The sequence below is a fragment of the Felis catus genome, chromosome F1 (genome assembly GCF_018350175.1).
Source record: "Felis catus isolate Fca126 chromosome F1, F.catus_Fca126_mat1.0, whole genome shotgun sequence".
NCBI lineage: Eukaryota > Metazoa > Chordata > Mammalia > Carnivora > Felidae > Felis > Felis catus.
The window spans coordinates 67,273,012-67,300,781 of record NC_058384.1 but is presented as its reverse complement, the minus strand read 5'-3'; the positions used below and the strand labels follow the sequence as shown (position 1 = coordinate 67,300,781).

At 58.4% G+C, this 27,770-nt stretch overlaps 2 protein-coding genes and 1 long non-coding RNA gene across 6 annotated transcripts in view; 2 read left to right on the top strand and 1 right to left on the bottom strand.

The window, feature by feature from the left end:
• Positions 1–1,875: 1,875 nt before the first annotated feature.
• On the bottom strand, positions 1,876–7,404 carry LOC123382917. Its single transcript, XR_006592068.1, has 3 exons — positions 7,275–7,404; positions 5,581–6,828; positions 1,876–2,883 (listed from the first exon to the last, which is right to left on the bottom strand). It is a non-coding gene; the product is annotated as an uncharacterized LOC123382917 (long non-coding RNA).
• On the top strand, positions 4,679–20,164 carry SEMA4A (semaphorin 4A). 2 transcript variants are annotated; one of them, XM_019822421.3, is made up of 15 exons: positions 4,679–4,904; positions 5,612–5,776; positions 7,298–7,458; positions 8,359–8,421; positions 8,629–8,727; positions 8,949–9,054; positions 9,827–9,943; positions 10,260–10,384; positions 10,558–10,730; positions 11,764–11,914; positions 16,301–16,481; positions 17,854–17,972; positions 18,062–18,219; positions 18,435–18,535; positions 18,923–20,164. In XM_019822421.3, the coding sequence occupies exons 1-15, from the start codon at positions 4,847–4,849 to the stop codon at positions 19,513–19,515; spliced, it is 2,370 nt and encodes a 789-aa protein (XP_019677980.3). In that variant the 5' UTR covers positions 4,679–4,846; the 3' UTR covers positions 19,516–20,164. The 2 variants fall into 2 exon arrangements, with proteins under 2 accessions (XP_019677980.3, XP_044905236.1); XM_045049301.1 differs by lacking the exons at positions 4,679–4,904; positions 5,612–5,776; positions 7,298–7,458; positions 8,359–8,421 and having other exon boundaries at positions 8,694–8,836.
• A 4,971-nt stretch (positions 20,165–25,135) lies between these two features.
• Positions 25,136–27,770, top strand: part of LOC101083648 (solute carrier family 25 member 44) — a 32,842-nt gene continuing 30,207 nt past the window's right edge. Inside the window, exon 1 of one of the 3 annotated variants that reach the window (XM_019822419.3) lies at positions 25,136–25,301. The gene's annotated coding sequence lies outside the window, so the exon portion shown is untranslated. The remainder of the gene's footprint in view (positions 25,302–27,770) is intronic. The other 2 variants (XM_045049197.1, XM_045049196.1) reach the window with 2 other exon arrangements.

Below are 27,770 nucleotides of genomic sequence, written 5' to 3'. Positions count from 1 at the left end.
GGCCAGCTGGCATCCAGTTATGACCCCCTGTCCCCGTGCATATACACAGTTCCCAGGGAAGAGGGAAACCCTGAGAAATTGACCATAAAAGAATTGGCCCCACGTGACCCCTGAACCCAGCTAGGGGACATCTACGAGGTGGTGCCTGCCTGACAGGGGGAGAGGGAGCTAAGCAAGGACCCCCAGGGGCTCCCCCCATATCTGGAGCCCCACCTCCCCCACACTGTGGATCCACGAGCAGCAGAAGGTGGGGCGCAGGGGGACACGGGTAGGAGGAGGAAGAATATGGGGAGATTCTAGTCCCTCCCACTTAGAGATGCGGTCGCCATGGTGACTGAGGACCAGTGAGGCGGGATGGGGTTGGGGATGGGGGGCGGGGGTGTGGCACGGACGAAGGCACTGGGAGACAGGAACTGCCTGGCATTCCAGGGGGAGGGAAGCTCGGTGCATCCCCAAGCTCCAGGTAAGGGAGCCGGAGGGCTGAAGGGGGGGGGGGGCGGGCCATTGTCTGGTGCTGGCTCTGCCTTGAGAAGGGGGCAGACAGAGGGGTCGGGCCATTGTGTGCGGCACTCAGCTCAGCCTTCCAGCTCAGATCCAGGAGGCCTAGGAGGCCCTGGGGAAAGGGTTGGGGGGATTGGGCTTGGCGGGTGGTGAGAATGCTGAGAGACAGTGTGGGTGGGAAGAGGTGCGGGGATGCGGGGGGAGTAGAGGCTAAGGAAGCACCTCACACACAGTAGGCACCTAAATATAAGTTGATTGGATCATAAAAACAGGGCAAGACGGTGCAGGGCAGGTAGGGCTGAGGAAGGGGAGCCAGGAAGCAGACGTACCCCAGGACTGCGCTCTTCTAGGGCTACCCCTGAGGCTGGGAGGGAGAGGGGGTAAGGGGAGCTAGACCTGGTCATCGATGAAGCCCGGAGTGGCTTTTCTCTCAGCTCCTGGAGCCCCTTCCAGTGAGGTATCCATGTTGCCAGGAGCCCCAAAGGGACAGAGTTCCCCAGAGTTCTGTGGGTGAGCACAGGGTAGGGGCAGAGAGGGGTGAGCACAGGGTAGGGTGTGTGTGTGGAGTGAACACAGGGTAGGGATGAAGGGAGGTGAGCATGGTGTAGGGGTGCAGGTGGGGAGAGCACAGGGTAGGGGTGGAGGGGTGTGAGCATGGGGTAGGGGTGGAGAGGGGTGAGCATGGGGTAGGGTGCAGGTGGGGTGAGCATAGGGTAGGATGCAGGGGGGATGAGCATAAGGTAGGGGTGCAGGGGAGTGAGCATGGGGTAGGGGTGGAGGGGGGATGAGCATGGGGTAGAGTTAGGGGGGGATGAGCATAGGGTAGGGGGTGGGGGGTGAGCATAGGGTAGGATACAGGGGAGTGAGTACAGGGTTGAGGTGCAGGGGGCTGGGCACAGGGTAGGGGGCCAGGGGATGAGCATGGGGTAGGGGTGGAGGGGGGATGAGAATGGGGTAGGGGTGCAGGGGGGATGAGCATAGGGTAGGGTATAGGGGGATGAGTACAGGGTATGGTGCAGGGGGGTGAGCATGGGGTAAGGGTGGAGGGGGGATGAGCATGGGGTAGGGGTGCAAGGGGTGAGCATAGGGTAGGATGCAGGGGCGTGAGCATAGGGCAGGGTGCAGGGGGGTTAGTACAGGGTAGGGGTGCAGAAGGGTGAGCATGGGGTAGGGGTAGAGGGGGGATGAGCATAGGTTAGGGGTGCAGGGGGGATGAGCACAGGGTCGGCGGCAGGGGGATGAGCATAGGGTAGGGTGCAGGGGGGTGAGTATGGGGTAGGGTGCAGGGGAGTGAGCATGGGGTAGGGGTGCAGGGGGGATGAGCATAGGGTAGGGTTCAGGGGGCATGAGCATAGGGTAGGCGTGGAGGGGGGATGAGAATGGGGTAAGGGTGCAGAGGGGATGAGCATAGGATAGGGGGCAGGGGGATGAGCATAGGGTAGTGTGCAGGGGGGCTAAGCATAGGGTAGGGTGCAGGGGGTGAGTACAGGGTAGGGGTGCAAGGGAATGAGCATGGGGTAGGGTCAGAGGGGTTGAGTATAGGGTAGGGGGCAGGGGGGTGAGCATAGGGTAGGGGGCAGGGGGTTGAGTACAGAGTAGGGGTGCAGGGAAGTGAGCATGGGGTAGGGTCAGACAGGTGTGAGTACAAGGTAGGGGGCAGGGGGGTGAGCACAGGGTAGGGGGCAGGGGGTTGAGCATAGGGTAGGGGGCAGGGGAGTGAGCATGGGGTAAGGTCCAAGGGGGGTGAGTACATGGTAGGGGGCAGGGGGGTGAGTACAGGGTATGGGTGCAGGGGAGTGAGCATGGGTTAGGGTCGGAGGGGGTGAGTACATGGTAGGGGGCAGGGGTGTGAGTACAGGGTAGGGTGGAGAACGAGGACGATGTCTCCATCTCCCCTCCCCACTCCAACCCCCACAGCTACATCTCTACCAAAGGCCAGAAAGCCTGGCAGGATGGGGCTACTGTTCGATGTGGTCTAGGGGCCAGAGGGGAGGAGTCCCCAGAAAAGGTGGACCCTCAGCGGGTGACAGGGTGGAGCTAGACATTGTTGTTTTGCGGGGGGGGGGGGGAGGGTCTCCAGGCTGGGGAGAGAGGAGCTGGGGAGCCCCCACATCGGTGCCATGAAATGTCACAGCCCCTAAAGCTGGGCCCTGAACACCTGGCCCCTTCTCGCCACCGCCCCACCTGAACCCTGCAGACCCCAGCCCCCGCCGAGACACTTCCCTGCTGGCCTTGGCTTCTTGTGTGGACAATGAGGAAGGTCAGCTGAGGAGCCCTGGCGGCCACGAGCTTGCTTGATGCCGGGGCAGGACCTGCTCCGTCACTTGCGGGCCTGGCGCAGAGTGAAGACGTGGGGTCCCGCGTTCAGCAGTGATCAGGCACCTTCAGGACGGCAGCAGGAGAGCACTAGGTCACGTGTGGGCTCTTCCGAATGGGGGGCCCCCGTGACTGCCCGGGTCATGTGCCCCTGAAGCCACCCTGGCCGTGGGCTCCCCACCCGCACGGGGGTGATGGCCGTGTGACTTTGCCTCCGACTCCAGAGCCCCCCACGCAAGAGGGACGGTGGTGGGCAGGGTGTCCTCCCCCCAGCAGGCTCTCCCGCGGAAGCGGATGGCCCTGCTGCGTGTGGGGCTGGTGCTCGTACCTGATGGCCAGAGAGGTCTCTGTCCCCTCCGGAATCGGGAGTCCCTGAGGTACAGTTTCTCAGCCCAGAAGAGCCAGAGCTGGCCACCCCCTCCTTCCGAGGTGTCTTCCCCATCCAAGTGGCTCAGAGCTGAGAAGGGACCATGCTGGGTGGCCAAGGGGTTGGCTTCTGAACGAGGCCCATCTGAGTCTAACTTGGCTTCTCGCTGCGTAACATCACTTTCCTCATCTGCGAAATGGGACTATGGTGGTGCCCATCTGCTAAAACTGTGGGGGAGACCAAGGCCTAATACCGCGAACTACTCATATTGGCGGGAGGGGCTGGGGAAGGCGAATCCCCGGGTCTCTGGGGCAGGAGGAACTAGGGCCAGCCAGGTGAACTGAGCACTTCTAGAGGGCAGACGCAGGGCGTCGGGCTGGGAGTTTGGAGCTGGGCTGCCTCCCCCGTCTCCCCCGCAGTCAGAACCCCTCCCTGTGACCCAGATAAGCCAATCTGTTCAAGCAGAGAGGCCAAGGGGCAGAGCAGGCCCCAGATCTGGACTAGGGGTTGGGGAGGCGCAGAAGGCGGAGTCCAGGAGGGATCTTCCCTTCCCTGGGTTCCGAGTCTGGAAGACTTTCTCTGAGTGGCGTGGCCCCTGGCTTCTCCCCAGGACTTGGCCACCAGCCTCCATGAGAGTCTGGGAGAGTCTTAGGCTAGTCGCCACGAAACAGTTGTCAGGAGGGCTCCGGCTGGGACCAGCCCCCAGAGAAACTGAGGGAAGATGAGTGGGCCCTGACCGGGAATTCTAGGGAATGACGGGCTGCACCACGACCAGAAGGATGGCAGTGACACGGCAGGAAGGCCATCCTGCCTGAGCAATGACAGTGTGAGAAGGAGCCGGGTCACCAGCTGGAGTCAGGTTAGCCCTGGGATGGCCGTGCTCTTAAACCAGCAGCCAGCCGGCCTGGGGCCGAGGGTGCCGGAAGCTACCCACTTTATAGGTTGCGCGCCCCGGCTGGAGATGCCTCGTTAACCCTGCATTAGGAGGTTCCCCCCCCCGCCCCGGGGCCTCCAGGGAGAGGTGAGCAGACACTGGGGGGTTGGGTGTGAGCTCAGATGGGAAGTTTTCTGGGCTCCCCCTGGCCTGATGCTGCCCCGGGGAGGGATGGACGCCAGGCCGTGGGAGGGAACCGGCCACGGGGGAGAGCCCAACGCAGCCCTCTTAGTCTTTCAAGACTGCGGCCCCCCTGAAGCGGGGGTCCCGAGGGGAGACCACCGCAGGCACTTCTGAGCACACAGCCGTGGAGAGACCCCGCTTTGTGGGTGAGCGAAAAGAGGAACAGAGAGGACAGGGTCACGTCCTATCTGAGAAATCTTGAGCAAGAGAAGAAGCCACTCCCGGGCTGGTTGGACTAGAGGTGGCACGACAGAGGGCAGTGGGGTGGCTGGCATGGCCCAGAAACTTTCTGGATAGACGGAGGGGGGGGCAGAGGCGTGTCTCCTTTCTTGCCCTCCCAGCGTTCCCCCCCCCCACTTCCGCCTGAGCCAGGGATCTGTCACAACTCGACTCCAGAGGTGGAAATTCTGGTTTTCCAGAGCTCTCAGTGCCGGCTCTGGCGCTATGGGTACCTGGCGGGCCGCACTCCCGGCCCAGCCGGGCTGACCTTCCATCCCCTGTCCCCTGCCTCTGGGGCCTAGGAAGCCCCTTCTTCTTTCCCTTGGATGCACCCCTACCCAAGACTCTGGACACCTGGGGTTCTGCACTGTGGCTGGCTCGAGGGTATGTGCGACGAGGTGGGCGGCTGGGGGGTGACGATCCTGGGGACCTTGATGCAGCGACCCGGGGAGTCAGAGAGCAGGGGGAGGGGCAGCCGCAGAGCTGCCTGGTGGCGCGGCCCGGCCCCTCATTACCTCCCTACAAGGGAGGGCCAGGTAGGCCAGAGTGTCAAAGACCTGCACCCAGCAGGGGAAGGGGAGAGGTCAGCATAGGCAGAATCAGGCCTGCCTGGGTCCTCTGAGGGCAGGGGAGAGGTCGGCCACAGATCTGAAAGTCCCAGCAGAGATGGGTCTGATTAACCTACATTTTGAGTGTAGGAAGCTGCTCCCCAGAAAGTCCCCTGCCTGGGCCCGGGGAAGGGAAAGGTCTGGGCTCTGGGCGACGGGGGAGGGAAGGCAAAGGGTAGACAGCAAGAAGGACTTCCTGAGACTCAGGTGAGAGAGGGCAGAGCAGGGCTGCTGGGGGCCGAAGATCAGAAGGGCAGGCAGGAAGCTGGACTCCGACCCACAGGGGAGCTCGAGGCAGCAGGCTGGTGCCCGTGGATGATGGAAGTGAGACTCAGAAGGCACTCTGGAAAGGAAACTGTCCCCTCCCCGGCACCCCCCACCCCCATACGCACTTCTGCTGCCTGGGGCTCTCCTATTGGCTCCCCGGGGGGGATGTGGTGAGGGCTGCTCACCCAGAGGGTGTCTGGGTGTCTGTTTCCGCAGAGCCATCTGGTGACAGCCTCTGGCTGAGCATGGCCCTCCTAGCCCCGGGCCCGGACCCCTGGAGCCTCCCGGGCCTTTTCCTCTTCTGGCTGTTTCTGCTGCCACGGCTGCTGACCGCGGGGGCCGCTGGGCAGGGGCCCCTACCCAGGGTCATATACCACGCAGGTAAGTGTCCGACGGCCAGGTAGCGCAGGGCGGCAAGCTGAGCTGGAGGGGAGGGGCAGAGGAAGGGGTGGATGAGGAAACTATGTGCCACGGCCGGAAGACTAAGGGGGAAGACCAAGGGAGGAGAGGAAGGGGCCGGGGTGGTTCTCCAGGGCTGGTGGTTTTTCTTTCCCTCCTTACGTGTCACTGTCCTCAAGCCGGGCACTTCCAACCCCTAACTGCTTTCACACCCCCACGTGCCCGCAAAGCCACAGCCACGCCAGAAGATCATCCGTGGACCCGGTGGCCCCGCACACACCAGGCCCGCAACAACCACACAGAGGGTGCTGGACCGCGCCACGTCCAGACGCCAGGAATAAGAGGACTCGGGGTGGCCCGCTGGGGTGCAGGCCCTGACGCTCTGCCGCCCGCCCTCTCAGCTCCAGGCAGAAGGCTCAGGAAGGGATATGCCAGGGGTCGTAGGCGCAGGGTCTCCTGGGCACGGCTGTGTCTCTGGTATCTGTCTGGGGCAACCTGGTAAAGGACACGCACGCTGGCCGCTGTTGGCGAGGACGCCTCTGCGTCCAGCGCTGGCATCCCCAACATAAGCAACGCTGGTACTCAGCCCGCCCTCCGGGTTCTGCGCGGGAAGCAGATGCGAGGCCCGGAGATCACGCCGCAGGATGGGGCGTCCAGTAACCGAGGGGTTCGCGCAGGTCTGGGGGGAGCCACCCCTTCCAGCACCTTGCCGACTTCTCCTTTTGGCCCTGAGATTCTCACCGCTTCCAAAGGGAACGCTTAGCTAGACAGGACAGGCCTCTAGGGCTGACGAGCAAACACAGCCCTGGGGGGGAGGGGGGGGAGCCTGTCCCCTTGCCGATGTACCAGCGGGACAGGAGCATCCCCCCGGCACCACCGCCACCCCGAGGTGACCATGAGGGCCTCACTTGCCTCCCGGTGGCCGGCTCGCTGCCCCCACATAGGTGCCAGCCAGGCACGCCCACAGGGGCCTTTGGGGATGAATGTTTCCTCTCTGTTCAGCTGATGACAGTGATTCTAGTGGTAGAAATGTCCTGCGAGAGAAGGGAAGGGGGGTCGGGGAGTGTGACCCTACAGCCTACAGCCACCCTGACACACAGTCCTGTCTGTCTGCCTTCTGCTCCCCCTGCTCCTCCCCCTGCCCCCCACAGCCCCCCACCCCCGCCAGGCCTGGAAGTGTGTCCATTGTGGCTCGCTCTATTTGCGGGCCCTTTGTGTGTCTCTTGGGTTCAGGCCACCCTTCCCCAGCCCCGGGCTGTCGTTACCCTGTCTCTGGCTGCCTCTTCTCTCCGCTGTGGGATCAACACAAAACTCCTGCCCTCCCAGCAGGGTGGGTGAAGGGGGGGGGGTGGCTGCTGGTGGAGTGTAGGTCTGGCTGCCAGGGCCTGGGGCGGGGGGGGGGGCACACTCTGCCAACACTTCCCCTCCCCACCTCAATCTCGGAAGTCAGCTCTGTGCCCAGCCAGCCCTCATCACTCACCCCTTCTCCTCAACTCCCAACAGGGGACGGACGCAGGGTTCTCAGCCTCTTCCACCAGAAGGGCCTCCAGGATTTCGACACTCTGCTTTTGAGTGGTGATGGAGGCACTCTCTACGTGGGGGCTCGGGAGGCCATTCTGGCCTTGAACATCCAGGATCCAGGGATGCCAAAGCTGAAGAACATGGTGAGCAGGCCAGGGGTGAAGGGCATGGGCCGGGGGTGGGGAGGGGGCCGACAGTGCCTCCCCACCCCCGTGCCTGGTCTGCCTACACATGACCGACTACCCATCCTACCGGGTCGGATGTACCCGGTCTGCAGAACAGAGAAGAGATACCATAGTGGTCTCCCTACTTGCTGGTACCCTGCCTTCTGCTTGAACGATACTAACTGCTAGAATGGCTGAAATGGAAATCATTGACATACGACAGAAACCCTGACTCCAATGACATCAATAACATGACATCCACCCACTGGTAGAAATCACTGAAGCCTGTGTATTAAATTACGGTCAGCCTCCTAACGGGAATGGTGTGAGGAAGAGAGGGGGGAGGAAGGAAGGAGGGAGAGAGGGAGCAATTTCTGAGCATCTCCCGGCTGTGCCTCTCAGCGTGTGGCCTGTGGGCCCCCCGCGCGTATGGGTTGCCGGGTGAAGACGCAGCTTCTCTGAGGTGGCAGCCAGGAACCGACATTTTAAACAATTTCTCCAGGAAACGTGTGGTTTGACAACAGCTGCTCTGTATACCAGGCATTGCCCTAGGGTACTTTGCATATGTTCCTGGTGGGTGCCCTCCAGAAGCCTGTGCAATTGACTGAGATCACTTCCCCACCAAGAGGCCGATTCTGGATTCAAACTCAGGTCTGATTCTGCAGGCCGTGTTCTACCATAGAGCTGCGTCCCAAGGAACGCCAGCATCATCAGAGCAGTGGCCACAGTCGCAAGCTGATGTTATTACAGCTCATTAGCATGTCACTGGCCACCATGCCTTCTGGTGACTTCACACCTGGCCCAAGGAGACGGCAGCAGGTCAAAGCTAGAGCCGAAGACCTCACTTTCGTTCGTCTCCCTCCCCACTCCCCACTGCAGATACCCTGGCCGGCCAGTGACCAAAAAAAGAGAGAATGTGCCTTTAAGAAGAAGAGTAATGAGGTAAGCCGAAGTGGGGGTGCAGGGGCTCTGGGCAGAGCCCCCAGACCGCCACCGGAAGACCTCAGGTGGGACAGGCAGCGGAGGATGCTTGTTTCCACTAGGACGCCTGCATCACCCTCTGTGAAAACGTACTGAGACGGCGTCGGGGGTGCCCCGCCCTCTCCCCCCCAGCAAGGGAGGGGCAGCCTGAATTCTCTGTCTCCCCAGACACAGTGCTTCAACTTTATCCGTGTCCTGGTCTCTCTCAACGCCACCCACCTATATACATGTGGCACCTTCGCCTTCAGCCCCGCTTGTACCTTCATCGTGAGTTATTGGGCACCCAGCTCTCGGACCCAAGCATCCCTTCCACACCTACTCCCGGCCCATCCTCTGGAGCTCTGGAAAACTCTGCTCTTCCAGATGCAGGACCCTCGTGAGCTTCCTGGCCCCACCTCCCCTCCATGTTCCTCTCCTTCCCTCAAGCCCTTCATTTCCCAGACATGAGACCCCGGCGTTCTGGCCCCCAGCCTCTCCCCCCCCTTTAGGAACTCCAAGATTCCTACCTGATGCCCATCTCCCAGGACAAAGTTGTGGAGGGGAAAGGCCAAAGCCCCTTCGACCCCGCCCATAAGCACACGGCTGTCTTGGCAGGTGAGTATCACGTTTCCAGTATCTGCCTTCCCAGGTCACTCTGGGAACTATGGAATCTGACAGTTTTCTGAAAGGCAGGGGATGGAGGGAGGGGAAGCCAGGAGCCTCAGGGCACCAGATCAGAGAGAGACTCGGGCACCCCACCCGGTCCCGCTGAAGCTGCCCCAAAGGAGGTGGAGGGAGGTAGATATAGAGAGGTTCACACAGGCAAGAGGGTCCGGGTAGGGTCTTGGGCAGAAGAGAGGCCTGAGGCTCAGCCATTTTTTCTGTGGAGTTTACGAGAAATCACGGCCCTCCAGGTCTGGCCCTCCCAGACACAGACCGTAACAGATTCCCCGCCCTGGTTTCCTGGAAGAGGTGGCCTTTGGCTTTTGAGTTGGACCTTGAAAGATACGTAGATGGGCAACGAAGACGCTTCAGGAAGAGAAGGGTGGGGCCAAGGGGTGGAGGCAGAAAACACAGCCACCTTTGGGGAACCAGGAGTGATTCTACCTGCCAAGTGGTTCTGCTGGGCCTGTGAGGGAGCAGCCAGAGGAAGGCTGGACAAGGCCAGTGCACAGAGGGACACAAGGCATGACTATTCCCTGAGGCACTATTCCCTAAGAAGGGGGCTCAGCGGGGTCTGTGAGCTGGGCTCTGGGCACCACAGGAAGGCGTAGAACACAGAAGGGGGCCAGAGACCGATGTGAATGCTGGCCCCAGGCAGAGGCAGGTCTGAAGAGAGCAGGGACCCCCTCCAACCAGGAGGCCTCCCGCCCTCTCCCCGCCCTAGATGGGATGCTCTATTCTGGCACCATGAACAACTTCTTGGGCAGTGAGCCCATCCTGATCCGCACGCTGGGACCCCAGCCTGTCCTCAAGACCGACAATTTCCTCCGCTGGCTGCAGCGTAAGGACCCCAGTCCCCAGCACAGGTCTGGCCCGTCCCAGAGCAAGCGCCGAGGCCAGGCCTAAGAACCTGAGACCCGCTGTTCCCCCTTGTGTCCTTCTTGAAGGGGGCCTCCTCCGTGCGAGGCAGTACTGTTGCTGGGGGTGCAGTTCTCAGCCCCGCGAAGCGTCAGTAAACACAGGGACCAGGTGTCCCCCCCCGCACCCCCCCAGGGCCACCCTCGGCCGGCCTCTAGGCATCCAGTCTGCGGACCAGCGCTTGGGGGGGTGGGGGCGGGGGTAGTCCCAGCCTTAAGCCTATCTGCCCCGCCCCGCAGCGGACGCCTCCTTCGTGGCAGCCATCCCCTCGACCCACTTCGTCTACTTCTTCTTCGAGGAGACGGCCAGCGAGTTCGAGTTCTTCGAGAAGCTCCACACGTCCCGCGTGGCCAGAGTCTGCAAGGTGTGCGGCCCGGGCGGGAGGCGGTGCTGGCCGCGGGGCAGCCAATGGGGAGATGGCAGAGGCGGGGCCGAGCGCCCAGGACCCAATGGGAGCGGGGCGGGCGCGCGGGAGGCGGGGCGCAGGGCTCGCGCGAAGCGGGCGGGGCGCCACTGACTCCGCCCACGCGGCCCTAGAACGACGTGGGCGGAGACAAGCTGCTGCAGAAGAAGTGGACCACCTTCCTGAAGGCGCAGCTGCTCTGCGCGCAGCCGGGGCAGCTGCCTTTCAACGTCGTCCGCCACGCGGTGCTGCTGCCCGCCACTGCCTCCGCAGACGCCCGCGTCTACGCCACCTTCAGCTCCCAGTGGTGAGCAGAGCGGCGGGAACGCGGGGGCTGCGCGCGCGGGTCGTGGGGCCGGCGGGTTGGAGCTGTCACTCCGCGCACCTCACCTAGGAAGGCGTGTGATCGCCACCACGTCCCACGGATCAGACCCACCCCCTTCATGTAGATGGAAAAAGAAAACTCAGGTTCTTACTAGTTTATAGCCTGCCTGGTTCCAAAAAGGATAGGAGACAGCTTACCAAAGGCAAACATTGAGACAAGATACGATAAAAACTGATAAGGAAACAGGAGTAAAAGAAAAATAAGACAAGGCAGGGACTGGGGCGACGCATTACAGATGTTTGTCATTTATGCAGTGCCAGGTGCTGATCACAATTTAGCTCTGAGCTTCCTAATGGCCAAAGCAAAAAGGGAAACACCATCAGTATCACTAAAGTTAAAATAGTCATTGCTTGGAGGCTGAGAAAAGTCAGTTGATTTGCTGTGATCTGGTCACACGGTGTTTAGGTACTTCCTGACAATGTGTCAGGTACCAAAAATACCTGCTGTAAGCAGAGGCTGGTATCAATGGCATCCAGAACCGAGAACAGGATGTGAGCCACAATCAGGTTAAAGAGAACAAGAGAAACCTGTTGTCCACAGGCCAGGGCTGAAGGAATACAAATATTCTCATGGTCAGGCTCTGGTTGGTTCCCTGAGGGTCAGGAATCAGTAGGACCAAAAGGAGCAGGGCTTCATCTGGAGCCTGTTGGGAACTGTTTACACTGCCCCTCCCATGGGTACAGCCCAGCCTGGGCAAGACAGGCAGCAGCCACCCCCACGGCCTGAGCCCCAATCACGTCTCCTTAAGGATAATCACACTTCAGGTCCCAAGACGGTCCGCAAGGGACTCCTCCAGACTTACCACCACAGCTCGGGGAGACTAGGCATCAGTAGGCCAGCCCCACCCTCCACACCCCTTCCCTCCTGGGCTTTCTGACCAGGGTGGGCCAGGGCTACAGGGGGGGCTTCCTGGTATAGCAGAGGAGATAACAGTGTCCCCTCTGGCTGTCCCCAGGCAGATCGGTGGGACCAGGAGCTCTGCCGTCTGTGCCTTCTCTCTCAAGGACTTCAGACGTGTCTTTGAGGGGAAGTACAAGGAGCTGAACAAAGAGACTTCACGCTGGACTACTTACGGGGTTCCCGAGATCAGTCCCCGGCCAGGCAGCGTGAGTACCACCCCCAACACCGAGCGACCGCCCTCCACAGATACGCACACACACTTCCCCCATGTCAAAGGACCTGTCGTGGTGCAGCGAGTGTCCAGTCGTTGGTGCTTCCTGCCCTAACCGGCCCTGTCTGCTCAGATACACACTTGGCCCAGCTGCTCCAACCCCATCCTACCCACAGAGAAGCCCCCTCCGCTAGGTGCACACCACTTACCTGAGTACATCACGGAGGAGACAAGGGGGCACGGGCTGTGCCAAGGACTGCCTGGCATCTTCATCTGCGTTTGTTACTCAACTCTTGTTTTTTGATCCGAGTGCTATACGGTCACCATCTAAAGCATCCTAGAGAGCTACACGGTCGGTTATAAAAATCTGCCTTATTCCCTGCCCTAGGCTTTTCCCTCTCTAGAGGGACAACCTCCTTCAACTCTCTTAGCCGATACTTTGTGTATTTATCTCCAAATCTCTAACGTGCTTTTATTTTCAAATGTTCACTTACTCATTTTGAGAGAGAGAGAGTGCGAGCAGGGGGGCGGGGGCAGAGAGAGAGGGAGAGAGAGAATCCCAAGCGGGCTGGGTGCCGTCAGCGCAGAGCCCGACGCGGGGGTCCATCCCACGAACCGTGAGATCGTGACCTGAGCCGAAATCAAGAGTCAGATGCTTAAGCGACTGAGCCCGCCAGGCGCCCCGCCCCGTCTCTAACATACTTTTCTTGCCGCCTCTTGATGCTTCAGTTTCAGGCAGGATCTATTGAATTCCCCGTTCCGGATGGTGAGGATTTAACTGTGTTCCTCCCCCTCCCCCCTGCCACCCCACCCCCCGCCCCCCAGTAGTGTGTGGCCTGCAGCAGCTAGCAAGAACTGTTTTTGTGCGTCTCTTTCCAAATTCGTGGGCACTGACATTACGCTGGTAGCTGGAGGTCAGCCACGGGGGGGAGTATAGGTCACGGCAGTTGGCAAACCCGATGAGTCAGGAGACAGGGATCCCCGACGCCCACACCGGAACTGCTTTGCCAGCACACCACTGCACCCACCCCTCATCTCCCAGGGTAGTTTTGTCACAGTTTTGGTTAGATCAATATTTATATCGGACTCTTCTGCACCACTGAGCTACGTAGAAGGCCATGATTACTTTTCCTTTTTACATAATTAAAAATTTTCCCTGGGGTTAGTAATTATCTCTCTCACTTTTTTTTTTTTTTTTTGCTTGCTTTGTTTTCTAAGCTCTTATCATTAATTCAACCTCAGACTCTTCCTCAATTATCTGCATTTCTTCTGAAGACACAGCCATTAGGCATTCAAACAGTTTCACGTTCCTGGAAACGGCTCCTATCCACTGCGGCCTGGACCAGCGGCTGGCCGTCCGGGGCCAGGGCACCGCTGCCATCCTGGAATTTCCCTGCTCGTCATTCTGGGCTTTCCCTCTGTATCTGTCCGTGACATTCTCGCGTTTCTTGCAACCTGTGACTTCCTCTTTTTTTTTTTTTTTTTCTCTCTTTCTTGTTTTACTATCTTATTTCATGAACGTGGCCTCCATAGATTCCTGGAAAGGGATACAGCGGAGGTAACTTTTTGAGACTGAGCGTCTGAAAATGTCTTTATTCGACTTTCACATTTGGTAGTTTGATGTGTGCAGGTAATTCTAGACTAGAACTAAGCTTCCTGCAAAACTTGGAAGGCTTGCCCTGTTATTACCCAGGGGGTTACTGAGATACCCAGAGCTATTCTGATTCTGAAGTCTCTGAATGTCCTGTTTTTTCCTCACTGGAATCTTGTAGTGCCTTTTCTTTGTCCCCAGTTCTGAAATTTCACAGTATTGTGCTTTGACGGGACTCTGTTCATTTATTGTGCTGGACATCCAGCCTGCCCCTTCAGCCTGGGAAATTGTTCCTGCAGTTTGAAGTTTTCTTGAACTATTTCCCCCTATTTTCTTTTTAATGAACAGACAGTTTTTGAGGCTTCCTGACACTGTTGTAAGCACTAGGGGATGGATACACCAGTGAAGAGAGCAGACAGAAGTCCCTTCCCTCATGGAGTGGACACGTTCATGTTAGAATGTTTTCTTGCTTCTTTCTGGCCCTCCTGGACTGGTCCTCTCCATTTTTAAATCCTGTCCAGCTTTCCAGGACTTCAGTTTTGCCCTACGTTCTGGGAGAGTGTCTCAATTTTGTCTTCTTATTTTTTTGAAATGTTTCTTTTCAGAGAGAGAGAGAGCACACACGAAGGGGAGGGGCAGAGAGAGAGGGAGAGAGAGAATCCCAAGCAGGCTCTGCACTGTCAGCACAGAGCCTGACGTGGGGCTCGTCTCACAAACTGTGAGATCATGACCTGAGCCGAAATCAAGAGTCAGATGCTCAGCTGACTGAGCCACCCAGGCGCCCCCAAGCGTTGTTCTTTTAAGTCTCTTTTAATCTATACATTCCCTTTCCATCTTCTTATTTTCTCTTGCCATTTACTTGTCATGTAGAATTTTTCACTGTCTAGATCTTGGTGACCATGTCTCTCTGTGGTGGAGTTTAAGGAATTCCTGTAAATTCATTGGAGGTTGGGTCTAGAGACTCAGTAACATGAGTGTGATTTGATCCCTTCACCGTGGTCGTGTGTCTTCCTTCAGGACACACGTGGTGTCTGGCTCCCTCTTTGAAGTACAGTCCTCTTTTGTAGCATCATGTTCTTGTTTCGTGGATACACTCTCTTCACTTATCTCTCTGAAAATGGTAATACTACTTTGCGTGAAGGTCTCTTTTCTCTGAATCATTTAGCTGTGTTGTTTGTTTGTTTTCCATTTGTTTGTTTTGGTCCGGTATCCCTGGGCTCTTTGCTGTACTTGAGGGTGGGGACCATGCAGCTGTTTGGAAACTGCACCGGTGGATGGGACTTGGCTCCACTGTTGTCCCCTGGAGGTGGCCTGGCTGGGCGGTTTTCTTGGGGACCCTCAATATGAATATCATCAAGTCTTACCTTTGACCTCCAGTCAGTTTTCCGGAGCCCTCTTCTAGCCTTCTGCTCGGAGGGGGACGGCCTGGCTGCTGGTGTTGGGGGAGAGGGGGTGAGGGAGGAGTCTCAGCATGCACTGAGCCTCCCTGCCTTCACCCCTGCTTTCATGGTGTGCCCGTGCCCTCCGCCCAGAGACCCTCTACTTTACCCTCTCCAGAGAGTGAGCCTCCAGACCTGGGCCAGGCCCTGCCAGGGCCAGTCCCCCAGCCACGGGAGCTGCAGGAGACCAGCCTCCGTCCTGGACAGACTTCCAAATACTCTTCTGACTCCGTGCCTCCCTTGCCTCACTTCTGGAGGTGGCTGGGGCCACTCACTCATGACCTTTAGGAATTCTGCCTTGTAAATCAGACAGCTTTGGCTACCCCAGGGCTGGCTTAAGAAAAGTCCTTTCTTTTTTTTCCTGCTAAGTCTTTTACTGTTTGTTCATTTGCTTTCCAGCTTCCAAACTGTGGCTGCCTTCGCTTCCCCTCCTGTTCTCCCAGTCCCTGTAGCTTTCTGCCTTAAGCCACCCCCCCCCCCACGTTTTCGGGGGAGGAAGTGAGAATAGGTGCGTGTGCTCATTCTGGCGTCAGAATGAAACATGAATGTTATTACCTCACTTACAGACAAGGAAATGGGGGCTCATAGCGGGGCGGGGTGGGGAAACCTACCTGAGGACACAGCTTGCAGGGGACAGAGTTGGGCTGGCCCTAACATAGTGCTTTTGGGTGTGGAGGGCAAGGATCCTGACTGAGATCAGGACACACAGCGTGCTGGTGTTGGCAGGGCCTCTGGAGAACAGCCGGCCCACCGCGTCCGCCGTCCCCCTCACTTTATGGGTGAGAAAAAGGAGGCCCCGAATGGAGAAGGGGCTCTGCCCGACTCATGTGGCAAGTTCATGCCACACCGTGGTGACAAGCGCTTCCTGCTACACCACCCCTTTCTGTCACACCCGTCATGCAGTCACTGACTCCACAAACACCATTGGGCACCAGCTGTGTGCCAGTCTTGCGCTGGGTATGCCTGGGGCTCCCGATATGAGTGAGACGTGGTCCCTGCAGCACGTAGCTGTCGCCCTACTTCCTGCCGGGCACCCTGGATGAAGGTGATGAGGAGGAGGAAAGTAATAACCGCTAACACTTACTGAGCACTTCTTCATGTCACGCCTGTTCTAGTTACTTTTCGCGTATTCGTGCATCTCGTGCGCGCAGCAAGCCTGTGATATACGCGGCACTGTGTTCGGAGGCTGGAATTCAAGGCCAGGCGGCTCCAGAGTTTAACCACCTCCTCAGATGAGGACTGCTTGGAGGGAGGGAGGCGCAGCAGGCTTGCAGCTGGGAGGGAGGGAAGAGGCAGTGGTGAGCTCACGGGAAGGAGAGAGCTGACCTGATCTTCGTCCTCCCCGCTTTAGTGCTCCGTGGGCCCCTCCTCTGATAAAGCCTTGACCTTCATGAAGGACCATTTCCTGATGGACGAGCAGGTGGTGGGGACCCCCGTGCTGGTGAAGTCTGGCGTGGAGTACACGAGACTCGCGGTGGAGACAGTCCAGGGCGTCGATGGGCACAGCCATCTGGTCATGTACCTGGGCACCAGTGAGTAAAGGGCTCCAGGACCTCCCTCGGCGACCACGTAGGGGCTGCATTTCCGGCTGAGGAGGGAAGCCCTGGAGTTCATTCGCTCATGCTTTCATTCGGCAAATGCTTTCTCAATACTGGCTATGTGCCTGGTGCCCTGCTAGGCTCTAAAAATACAGCGGGGTTACCCGTGCCTTCTGAGCTTTAGTGCTGGAGGGGGTGACAAACACAGAGGGCTTTGGGGGCCTTCGCAGGAGCTGTTTCTCTCACGGAGGAGCCATGGAGAGAGGTGAAGAGCGGGCAGGTGGAGGGCAACTGGGAGCAACCAGGACAGGGCCCCTCCTTAGGAAGTCTGCTGTGAGGGGAAGCAGGGAGGGGACACTGTGGGGGCGGGGGCGGCAGCCTGCATGCTTTTTTTAAAGAAGGAAAGGTCAGTGGGATCCAGGAGAGGGGCAGGTGGTGAAGAAAGGGGCAGGCCAGGGGGTCACTGGCAGCTACAGTTGCAGAGAGAGCAGGAAGCCGGAGCCTGGGACACGGGTGGGGGCCAGCACCCGTGCTGGGTTGGTGGTGAATGAATAGAACAGGCAGGATTGGGTGGGTGGCTGGCAGGTTATGGGCAGGCCCCTCCGTGCAGCTGGAGGACGCAGGGTCTTGGGCTGGGGGTGACGGGTAGAGAAGGTGGGGGGGTTGGAGAGAAAGGGGGTAGATTCAAAAGCCGTTGTGGAAAGGAGGAGAGAGAGCCCGCGGGGAATGTGGAAGATTGCCAGGCGCGTCTATGGAGGGCCGGGCGGGGGTGACCTTGAGCTTCAGTGGAAGAAACCTGCAGGTTCCTTCCTTCTTTTAGGACATGTTTCCAGCCACTGTGTCAGCTGTGCCCACCCTGGGTCCCAGCAGAGAGCAGAAGGCCCCCAGAGCTCGGTCCGTGTGGAATGCACGGAGACAGCCGATAAACACGGCACATGAGTCACTACTCGGCGTGTTAGGAGATTAGAAAGTGATTCAGCACGAGGGCAGATGAGGAATGCCAGTTAAGGAAATGGCGGTTTTTAAAAGGGTGGTCAGGGTGGACTTCACTGAAGTGCCTCGGAGCAGGGACACTCGGTGGAGCTGAGGGTGGCTGGTGACATGGTTTTCCCGGAAAGCTCTCAGCTGTCCTCGGCCCCAAGTCCGTGGGGAAGGTGGGCTGGGTTCCGGCACAGGAGGGGCAGAGGGGCAGGGGTGTGAGCCACTTACGACGGGACTTACGTGATCTCCGCGGCATCGAAGGCAACAGCCTGACAGATCCGTGTCTGCGCACTTTGCGCTCAGCAGGAGCGTTCTGACGGCTGGGAGGCCATCTGGAGTTAGAAGGGTCTGTGGACCCGTGACAGTCTCTGCTCTCTCCCCACAGCCACGGGGTCCCTCCACAAGGCTGTGGGGAGTGGGAACAACAGTGTCCATCTGGTGGAGGAGATCCAGCTGTTCCCTGAACCTGAACCTGTCCGCAACCTGCTGCTGGCCCCCGCACAGGTGGCAAGGGCCCTCCGATGAGGTGGGGGGCTTGGGTGCCGGGTCCTCACTGGGCAGGGTGACCCCGTCACTCTCCCTCTCTTTTGCAGGGTGCAGTGTTTGCGGGCTCCTCAAGGGGCATCTGGCGGGTCCCACGAGCCAACTGTAGCGTCTATGAGAGCTGTGTGGACTGTGTCCTTGCCCGGGACCCCCACTGTGCCTGGGATCCAGAGTCCCGGACCTGCCGCCTCCTGCCCACCCCTATCCCGTGAGTGCCGGTCCCGGATGGCAGCGAGGCTGGCCCGCCAGGACCTTCTTCCCCCTCATGCGGGGTTCTTCCTCTCTCCAGGGGCTCCTCCCTCCAACAGCGTCCCTCCTGGGGAGGGGTCACAGCAAGCCGTCCTGGGTTCACCTCCCCTCTTCCTCCTCCTCTTCCCACTTTGGTCTGTTTCAAGGGATGAGTTATTCTCCCCGCCTTCTCAGGAAGTCCTGGAGGCAGGACATGGAGCAAGGGAACCCACGGTTCGCCTGTGCCACTGGCCCCGTGGGCAGAAGCCGCCAGCCTCAGAGCCGCCCCGAAATCAGTGAGTGCGAAACCAGGGGGTGGGGGGCGGGGAGGCTCAGGGACTTCTGGGCAGGGATGGGCCTTTCTGCCTCAGTCTCTTCCCCCAGCACCTGCCCGGCTGGAGACCTGAACGCCCAGATTTGGGACGGATTTGGGTCCTGGCTTAGGGAGGAAGGTTAGGAGCTCTAAGCTGGGATTCAGGATTGAGGCCGCAGTCTGTTTTTGGTGCAGAGCTGGAGTCAGATGGACTGAGGTCAGTTTGGGGTCCAGACTGGAGATAGGGGAGGGGTCAGAGTCGAGTTGGGGAGTCGAAATGGAAGCCGGAGAGGGGAGTCAGGGTCCAAATGTTGGCACAGCTTTCCTGCCCTCCTCTCCCCTCTCTGAACCGCTCACCCTTCACCTCCAGTTAAAGAAGTCCTGTCTGTCCCCAACTCCATCGTGGAGCTCCCCTGCCCCCGCCTGTCAGCCCTGGCGTCTTACCGCTGGAGTCACGGCAAAGCGGCGGTCCCAGAGGCCTCTGCGGCGGTCTACAACGGCTCCCTGCTGCTGCTGCTGCAGGACGGGGTGGGGGGCCTGTACCAGTGCTGGGCCACGGAGAACGACTTTTCCTACCCTGTGGTCTCCTACTGGGTGCACAGCCAGGATCAGCCCCTGGCCCTGGACCCCGAACTGGCGGGCATCCCCCGGGAACGTGTGGAGGCCCCGTTGACCAGGGTCGGGGGCGGGGCCGCCCTGGCCGCCCAGCGGTCCTACTGGCCTCACTTCCTCACGGTCACTGTGCTCCTGGCCCTCGTGCTTTCTGGAGCCCTCCTCCTTCTCCTTGCCTCCCCGCTGGGGGCGCTCCGAGCCCGGGGCAAGGTGCGGGGCTGTGAGACCCTGCCTCCTGGGGAGAAGGCCCCCCTGAGCAGAAAGCAGCACCTCCAACCTCCCAAGGACCACACGACCTCGGCCGGCGAGGTGGACGCGGACAACAACCATCTGGGCTCTGAGGTGGCTTAAACTCTGGGCACAGACCGGGGCCGTAGGGTGGGCAGGGCTCCTGGCCATGCCGGCTGTGGGGACCTGGGACTTGGTGGGGGAGTACCACGAAAGACCACCTTTTCCTGCCACTGTGTGCCACCAGGAGCCCTCAGCGGGGCTGGACACGGCGGCCTGACCCCCTGTGGGCCTGCCTTCCACCACGCACACAGGCTCTCCAGCTTGGCTGTTCCAGAACCCTCCGGCGGTGGGGGGTGGGGGGTGGGGGGGAGGTTCCAGGACCCTGTGGTAATAAACACCAACATACAAACGGGACAGCACGCCAGTACCCCTGGCGACCCCACTCTGGTCGCAGCCACCACCTCACCTCAGACGCCAGCGCCCCCCTCCCGGGGATCTGCAGGGAGACGCGCCCTCCCCCTCCCTTGTCAACCATGCACCGCTGACTCCCGGGAAGTCTTTCCGGAAGTCTGACCACCTTCCTTCTTGCTTCGGCTGGGGAGACTGTGATCCCTGCTGGCCTGGCTGGAGTAACAGGGGTCATCTGAGCCTTGTTCACTCCTTTGCTGTGGCTGACCCCTTGATCTTTGTCCTCTCCCCTCCTTTATTTTGGGATTCAGAAAACTGCTTGTCACAGACAGTTTATTTTTTATTAAAAAGACAAAGCTTACGAGTGGTGCTTTTGTCCGAGCAGCATGCCGTAGCCGAGGACCCTGGGGGTGGGGCGAGCAGGCAGTCCCACGACGTCAGCAGGGAGGGTTTGTGGGGTGACTGGTCTCTTCTGCGCTGCCGGCTCCCCACCCGGGACCTGCCCCCCAGCCCTCTCCTCTGCTCAGGCGCTGCAGGAGAGTGGCTCAAACCCCGCTGTCAGGCCAGCGCAGCTGGGGGGCGGCAGCCTCAGCCGGGACCCACCGGGCCGCGCCTCACCTGTCGCTGACCCCCGCCGCTTCTGATCCCCGCAGCTACTGTTCCCTGCTGTCCCAGCTTCCCGTGACGCCGATTCGGCACCCCTTCCCCACGGCCCCAGTTGGTGTCAACTCTCGTGGACTGGATTTATGGAGAGACTGTACAGCCACCCCATCCCCTCCCAAATCTGACACGCGGCGCTCTGTCCACACCCCCGTGCCACCTCCCTCGGGCTAACCAAGCCCCTTCCCTCTGTCTGCCAAGACCCCCGGCATTGCCCTCTCACTCCACGACCCCTGCCTTCCGTCTCCCCCCCTCCCCACCCAGGTGTGCTAGGTGTTCTCTGCGGGAACCGAACACATGAGAACGCTGCTCCCCCCCCCACCCTCCCCACCAAACGCCAGAGAGGGGCCTTTCTGGTTGCCCCCCCCCCCCCCCGCCCCAGGGAGGCCCTCGCCCTCTCCGATGCCCTGTGGTCTGGCTCTCTCTGCGCAAATGACTCTCTGAGACTACCTCTGTGTCACCTTCACACCTGGCCCCCCTTTTCCCATGACTCTCTTCCCCTATGGTTTACTGTTTTTATTTACGTATTTATTTTTAATCGTGGTACAAAGCAAATACCGTAACATTTACCCTCTTAACCACTTTTAAGCTCAGTAGCGTCAACGGTATTCGCGTTGCTGTGTAACAACATCTCTAGGGCGTTTTCGCCTTGCAGCCCCCTTCCCTGCAGCCCTGGCCGCCACCATGCCACTCGCTACGAGTCTGACCACTTCAGGGGCTTCAGGGGGAACTGTACAGTGCCTGGCCTTCCGCGACTGGCTTTTTCCACTCACCACAGTATCCTCCAGGGTCACCGTGGCGTAGCCCGGGCCCAGGATGCGTTCCCTCCTCTCTGGGGGCTGACGCGTGCTCCGCCGGGGGCGCTGGCCTCGATGTCCTCACCTGCTCATCTGTGGGCGGACGCCCGGTTGGCTGCACCTCTTGGCTGTTGTGAACTCGATGCACAAGGGTCCCCTCCAGATCCCGCCTGCCGTGTCTTCGTTGCTGGCCTTATGTGGCTTCTCTAGGGGTTTCTCTGTCCCCTGCTGACTCCTCTTCCTCTGCCGCCCAGTGCACTCTTACCCCGGGCCTGGCTTCCACTCTTCCAAGGACCCGCAAGCCTTCTCCTGCGGCTCCCCTGCTGGCCTGGAGACCTGGGGCTGTGGGGCCTTGGGCAGGACACGCCTCCGGGGCGGCACCTGCTGTGAGTGCAGAAGCCTCCCCTCTGCCCCCCCCACCCCCCCAGCTCCTCACCTGTCAGAAAGAAGGTCCACAGCCTGCAGCGTGGGGCGCTACGCTCGGGCGACCGACGTCTCGGGGGTGCTTACCGTTTGTGAGAGCACAGCCTCGGTCAGTCTCACCCGATGTGACCTCTCTGCAGACTTCGGCGACAATTCCTTCCTGCAACACCTGTCCTTTGGTCTCCGGCTGCGGTGCCCTCGTGCTCACCTGCCTCCCCGTCTGCCTCTGCATCTCGTTCCCGCGAGCTCTGTTCTCTCCCTCTGACGGTTCCCTCGGACAGGGACAGGGGTTCTCCGAGGGGTTCCCTCGGACAGGGGTTCCCTCCCTCTGAGGTCTCCAGGCCTGCCGCTTCCACTCCCGCCTCTTAACCAAGGACGCGCATCCGCCCATCCATCTGGCGAACATGCACTCGGCACCTGCTATGGCTCAGAACTTGGCCTAGACGGCGGGAGACACGGGAGTCAGGTCTGCTTCCTGTCCTCACAGGGCTCACTACGCAGCAACAGGGCCGGCCACCGGGAAGAGGTATCGTGGGGGACAGGGCATGGCCCGCCCCTCTAGCTACTGCTTACCTGTAACTAGACACACCCCAGGCGTCTCTAACGCACCATCTCCCAGGTTCAGTTTGTCATCCCCTCCAGACCTGCTCCCCTCCAATGCTCCCCTACGAGGGGAGGCTTGGAACTCACCCTACGCTTCCTCTCTGCCACCCCTCCACACCACTGGGTGGGTCCCCAGCCCCCCCACCCCCTCGCTCACCCTCGAACCCCTCGGCACCTCTGCAGTCCCACCGGGTCCCGACCACTTCACCGAGACAACCAGAGCCGACCCCACACCAGTCTCTTCCACCTTTCTGCCACTCTCCTCCAGTCTCCACTCTCTGGTCAGGGTCAAGAGAAGCTTACTTAAAAAAAAAAAAAATCTTCCTAACACTTGAGATGGCTTTTCGTTAGATCCAGAATAAAGAAACGAAAACCTCGGAACAGCGTGCCTTCCCTCCAGCGCCTCCAAACACGCCTTGGTGCTACTTACAGCTTCTGAGCACCTCTGTGCAGTTTTGTGGAAACCTTTCCCGAGTGCCCGGCGTTATTCCACGTCTTGGTAACACAGAGATGAACAGACATCCTGCCTCAAGGAACGAACAGGGAGGTTCTTCTCCCACCTAGAACATCATCCCCTCCAGATTCTTCTCTAACCTACCATGCAGAATTAGTGCCCCCCGCCCCCCTTCGCTGCAATCCCTTCTTGTACCGCTTGCTGCTTCGCGGGGTGTCTGTGTGCCTGGCATATGGTAAGCACTCTCAGTGCTGAAATCCATTCATTCATTCACTCAAATATTTACTGAGCACTTTTTATGTGACAGGCGCTGTCAGGTGCCGAGGGCACACTACTGAACAGAACGCACAAGTCTTGTGATCATAGAGCATACATACATTCTAGTGTGGGAGACAGATAATAATAGATAAATAAGTCAAACGCGTACCGACATTAGATGGGGATGTGCTGTGAAGGAAAGAATCGAGTGGCAGAAAGAAGCTTGAGTGGAAGGAGTGTGTACAATTTAAAATTTTTTAATGTTTATTATTATTATTATTTTAAGAGACAGAGCGCTAGCGGGGGAGGGGCAGAGAAAGAGGGAGACACAGAGTCTGAAGCAGGCTCCAGACTCTGAGCTGTCAGCACAGATCCCAATGCGGAGCTCAAACCCGCAAACCATAACATGACCTGAGCCAAGTTGGATGCTTAACTGACTACGCCACCCAGGCGTCCCTGTACAATTTTAAATAGGAGATTCAGAGTAGGTCTCACTGATAGGGCAGAGTTTGAACAATGGAACATGAGGTAAATGAAAGCATGGGCTATGTGGATGGCAGAGGAAATGCCTCCAGACTTAAGCAGAAGCCCACGCAAAGGTCCTGAGGCAGGAGTGATAGAGGTAGATGAAAGGAGAAAGATACTGGGGGTGGGTATGAGAGAGATTGTAGGACCCTGTAGGCCATTGCCACGTAGATGTTGGTTTTTATTCTGAATAAATGGGGAACCACCGGAGTGTTTCGAAAAGGGGAGGGAAAATGATCATTTTTTTAAGTTTATTTTGAGAGAGAGATAAAGAGAGAGAGAGAAGATCCCAAGCAGGCTCCGTGCTGTCAGCACAGAGTCCGATGTGGGGTTCCATCTCACAAATGTCAGATCATGACCTGAGCGAAAACCAAGAGTCAGTCGCTTAAGGGACTGAGTCATCCAGGTCCCCCGGGTATATTTTTAAGATAAAACCAATGGTGTCTGATGATAGATTGCATGTGATGAGTGAGAAAAAGAGAACATTCAGCGATGGCCCCCAGATTTTTGGTCTGGGCAAACGGAAGACTATACTTATTAATGAACTGAGGTAAGGAAAAGAATGTCTATTCGAGTCCTTTGTCTATTTTTTAAAAAATATTTTTAATATTTACTTTTGAGAGAGAGACAGAGAACAAGCGAGTTGGGGAGGAGCAGAGACAGAGAGACAGAATCTGAAGCAGGCTCCAAGCTGTCAGCACAGAGGCCAATGCAGGCAGGAACTCAAAAACTGTGAGATCATAACCTGAGCTGACGTCAGTCACTTAACCGACTGAGCCACCCAGGCGGCCTGCCTTCTATTCATTTTTAAATTGGGTTGTTGGTCTTTGCTGCTGACTTGTAGAAATATCTCTTGAAGTGAACTGATTCTCCACTCTGGCCCCCCAGTCCCTCATCTCCTCCTTTTATTTAAAAAAAAAATTTTTTTTTTCCTGGAGAGAGGGAGAGAGAGCACGATCCGGGGAGGTGCAGAGAAAGAGGATCCAAGGCAGGCTCTGCGCTGACCGCTAAGTGCCCTATGCGGGGCTGGACCTCAGGAACCCCAAGACCATGACCTGAGCCACAGCCAGACACTCAACACTAAGCCAACCGGGTGCCCTCTTCTCCTTTTAAATCCAAGTATGGGCAAATAATGTCAGAGCCAGAAGAGACCCTAATGTCATTTACTGCACCTCCAGGATGTCCCCCATCCCTGCAATGTTTCGAGTCCTCAAACCTCAAAACGGGTTATTCTAACCCATTTGAGTCCTTCCTCCTGCAGCACACTGGCCTCTACTATTTTGGGTTTACAGATGAGAAAAGTTACGCAAAAATTACAGATTACATTGAATTTAAGATATCCAACAGACCCAAAACACAAGGTGACCCACTTTCATCAGTATCTCCCAGAAGCGCCCGGCGACTCGGTTTCGGCGAAGGAGAAAGGACACGCAGGCGCCGTAGAGCTGAGGGCAGAACGAAGCCAGTGGAGGCGTGGCTTCTGCCCGAAATCAATATGGCCACAGGACCCGCCCATCCACTCTTCGGGGGCGGGGGCAGAGGCTCAAGACTCAGTACTCCATTGGTGGAGTTGCCTCACAGGGCATCCCCGCCAGGGGGCGGGAATGACAGCGTCCCAATTTCCGGTTCCGGCAGTACCAGGAGCCGGGTCGAGATGGGGGAAGATGCGAGCGGAGGCCGGCGGTCGCCGGGCATGGAGGCTAGAGTGGGAGCTGTGGCCTAGAGGTCCGGGCTTGGAGTTCGCCTCGGACGCGGCGGAACCGCCGTGATCGGAGAAGGTAAGAAAGCACCGGCGTGGGGTGCCTGGCGACTAAGGTCTCCGAGGACCTGGACCTGTCAGGGAGGCAGGGCTGCCTGCAGGTCCACGGGAGCCCGCCACGCAGCTCTGGAGGTGCAGGGCGACTCCAGCGAAGCATCTCTTGCAGTCGGAGGGGCGTGAGGCTCGCCGCCAGCGACAGAAGCGGGGCGAGAGGCGTGGCGGGGGCCACGTCTGAAGACCCAGCCGAGGGTGGCTGTGCGGGGAGCAGGACAGAGGCTGCATAAAGGGGTGTCATGTGGTGTCTAGGATGAGGGGTCACGTGGGTGGAAGACCAAAGGAGGGCTGGGTGGGAACTCACGGCGACCGAGGGAGGAGATTCCCTCAAAGGAGGGGTCGGAGGCAACGCCAGGGACCTCCCCTAGGGACAGGCATATTCATTAGGACACGTGGGCCAGCATGTATATATATTCGCGTTCACGTCGCGGGTCGCTCCCGGGAAGCAGAATCCGATGCACATGCAGAGGGAGAGCAGACGAACAGAAGGGGGAAGCAAAGATCCTGTTTCCAGCTGAGAATCCGAGACCCAACCGCACGGGTGTGTTGTCCAGGATTTTTGCTTCGGTGGGGTGGTTGGCGGAAAAGATCTGAATGCGTCCGCTAGTCATCATTGGGCCCAGTTCTGGTGACGAGTCAGGATGGAGCCATCATGGTCCTGGACCCGTAGAGTCGTTTTTATCGTTGTTGTAATACTGACGGCCCTTTATACGTAAAGCACTGTTGTCCAAACGCTGACACACACTGGTCACCCAGAGAACTTGTTGAAATGTTGGCTCTTACTCAAAAGGTCTAAGCATGCATCCTGATATTCTGTATTTCTAACAAGCTCCCAGGTAATGTCCATGCTGTGGTCTGTGCAGCATTGTCTAACAGGGCTTTCTGCAATGATAGAAATGCTTTGCTGTTACAAAATGCTTTCACACTTATTACCTCACATGAGTTGCACCACACTTTTATATAGCCGTGGCAGGCTTCACTAGCCCCCTCTCGCCGATGAGGAAAGGGAGTTTCAATGAAGCGACTTGGTTCCAACCCTACCAGTAAGTAACGGAAGTAGAACTCAAACCCGGATCTCCTGAGTACTAGTGTTCTTTCCACCTCGTGACCTGGCCTTCCGTGACACTGCCTTGTCTCTAACCAGAATCTTCTGTCAGAGCCTAGCGAATAGTCTGGCGTGATGTTTCTGGTTCAGGAAGAGCGGAAGTGGAAGGAAGGGAGGTGTACCGAGACCACCAGTTTGTCCCTTTGCGCTGGTGGCTCTGCCTCTGACGTCTCATGTGATGATTTCAGGATGCTCTGGGTCATCTGAGCAGGGTTGAAAGGTGGGAGGAAATTCAGAATTGGAGCTGTGTGCACAAATAGCCTAGGAAAGGGCCATAGAGAACCGGGGCTGATTGAGTTGGGAGAGGGGAAGGCTGGAAGGCGTACAGGAGTCTGTAAGGAGGATTTTCCAGGGGGTAGAACAAGAAGAACTGGTTTTGATATTTCAGCAGGAGGTTTGGGAGTTATGTAACAAAGAGCAGGTTGAGATCCCACCTTTGCGGAACAGCCCCACCTTTGGAAGGGGTAGAGGGAGGGGGTGCGGTGCCCCCTGCCCTTCAACTTGGAGGCTTATTCCTCTGAGGCATGACCCTTAGTGGCTCCTCCTGTCACCACGGCGATGGTAGGAGTTATCTGCTTTGGCCTCGGAGGGGAGAGTCCGCCTTCCTTTTGGGAATTGAAAATCAACTGGCTCATGTAAGAGACGGAGGAAAGCAGAAAAGGGGCACGGGTCCTGCCTTCGGGTTTCTCAGCGGGGGATACTGGTCCTTTGTGGTTCAGCTTGACGAGTTGAGAAGGTGCCCACAAAACCAGGTCCTGGAGCAGAAGCCTCCGCTGCTCCTCCCCTCTGCCCGGCTTAGCACACAGCTTGCACAAGCCCGGCGGGAGGCCCTCCTGCTTGAGCCCAGCCGTGTTTGTCCTGTGACAACCATGTGCCCACTGGCCACTCAGCTCTCTCCACCGGCACACCGGGAAAGCATGGGCAGATCTTGGCTTCTCCGGAACAAAGCTGAGAGAAAGCCCTGGCCATCGGCGGGGCCAGGAGCTCATGCTGAACCCTTGGGTGACTGGTAGTCATGAGGGCATTAATCCTGCCTCCCTCAGGTAGGGGTGACTTGGCTTTAGACTGAGCAGTGTGATTTGTGCCGGAGCCTCAGTTCCCGTGGGGTAGAAGGCGTGGTAGTGTAGGTAGAAGATCTTGGCTCATCACTGCCCTCACTGCTGACCAGCTGGGTGACCTTGGACCTCTTCCTTTTAACTTATCTGATGCTCTGTTTTCTCATTTAGCCAAAGTGTCTAATTGTGCACGGGCTAGGTTGTACGGATTATATGAGGTGATAGGTACTCGGTAAATCCTAGAGTCTCTCTCTCTCTCTCTCCTCATTGCTCA

What these genes read in the sequence shown, in the direction of transcription:
- SEMA4A (XM_019822421.3), top strand. Translation starts at nt 4,847, where the DNA reads ATGCACCCCTACCCAAGACTCTGGACACCTGGGGTTCTGCACTGTGGC. An exon ending in GCACTGTGGCTGGCTCGAGG is followed by an intron (nt 4,905 to 5,611) that starts GTATGTGCGACG and finishes CTGTTTCCGCAG; the next exon opens with AGCCATCTGGTGACAGCCTC. An exon ending in GCCACCTTCAGCTCCCAGTG is followed by an intron (nt 10,731 to 11,763) that starts GTGAGCAGAGCG and finishes GGCTGTCCCCAG; the next exon opens with GCAGATCGGTGGGACCAGGA.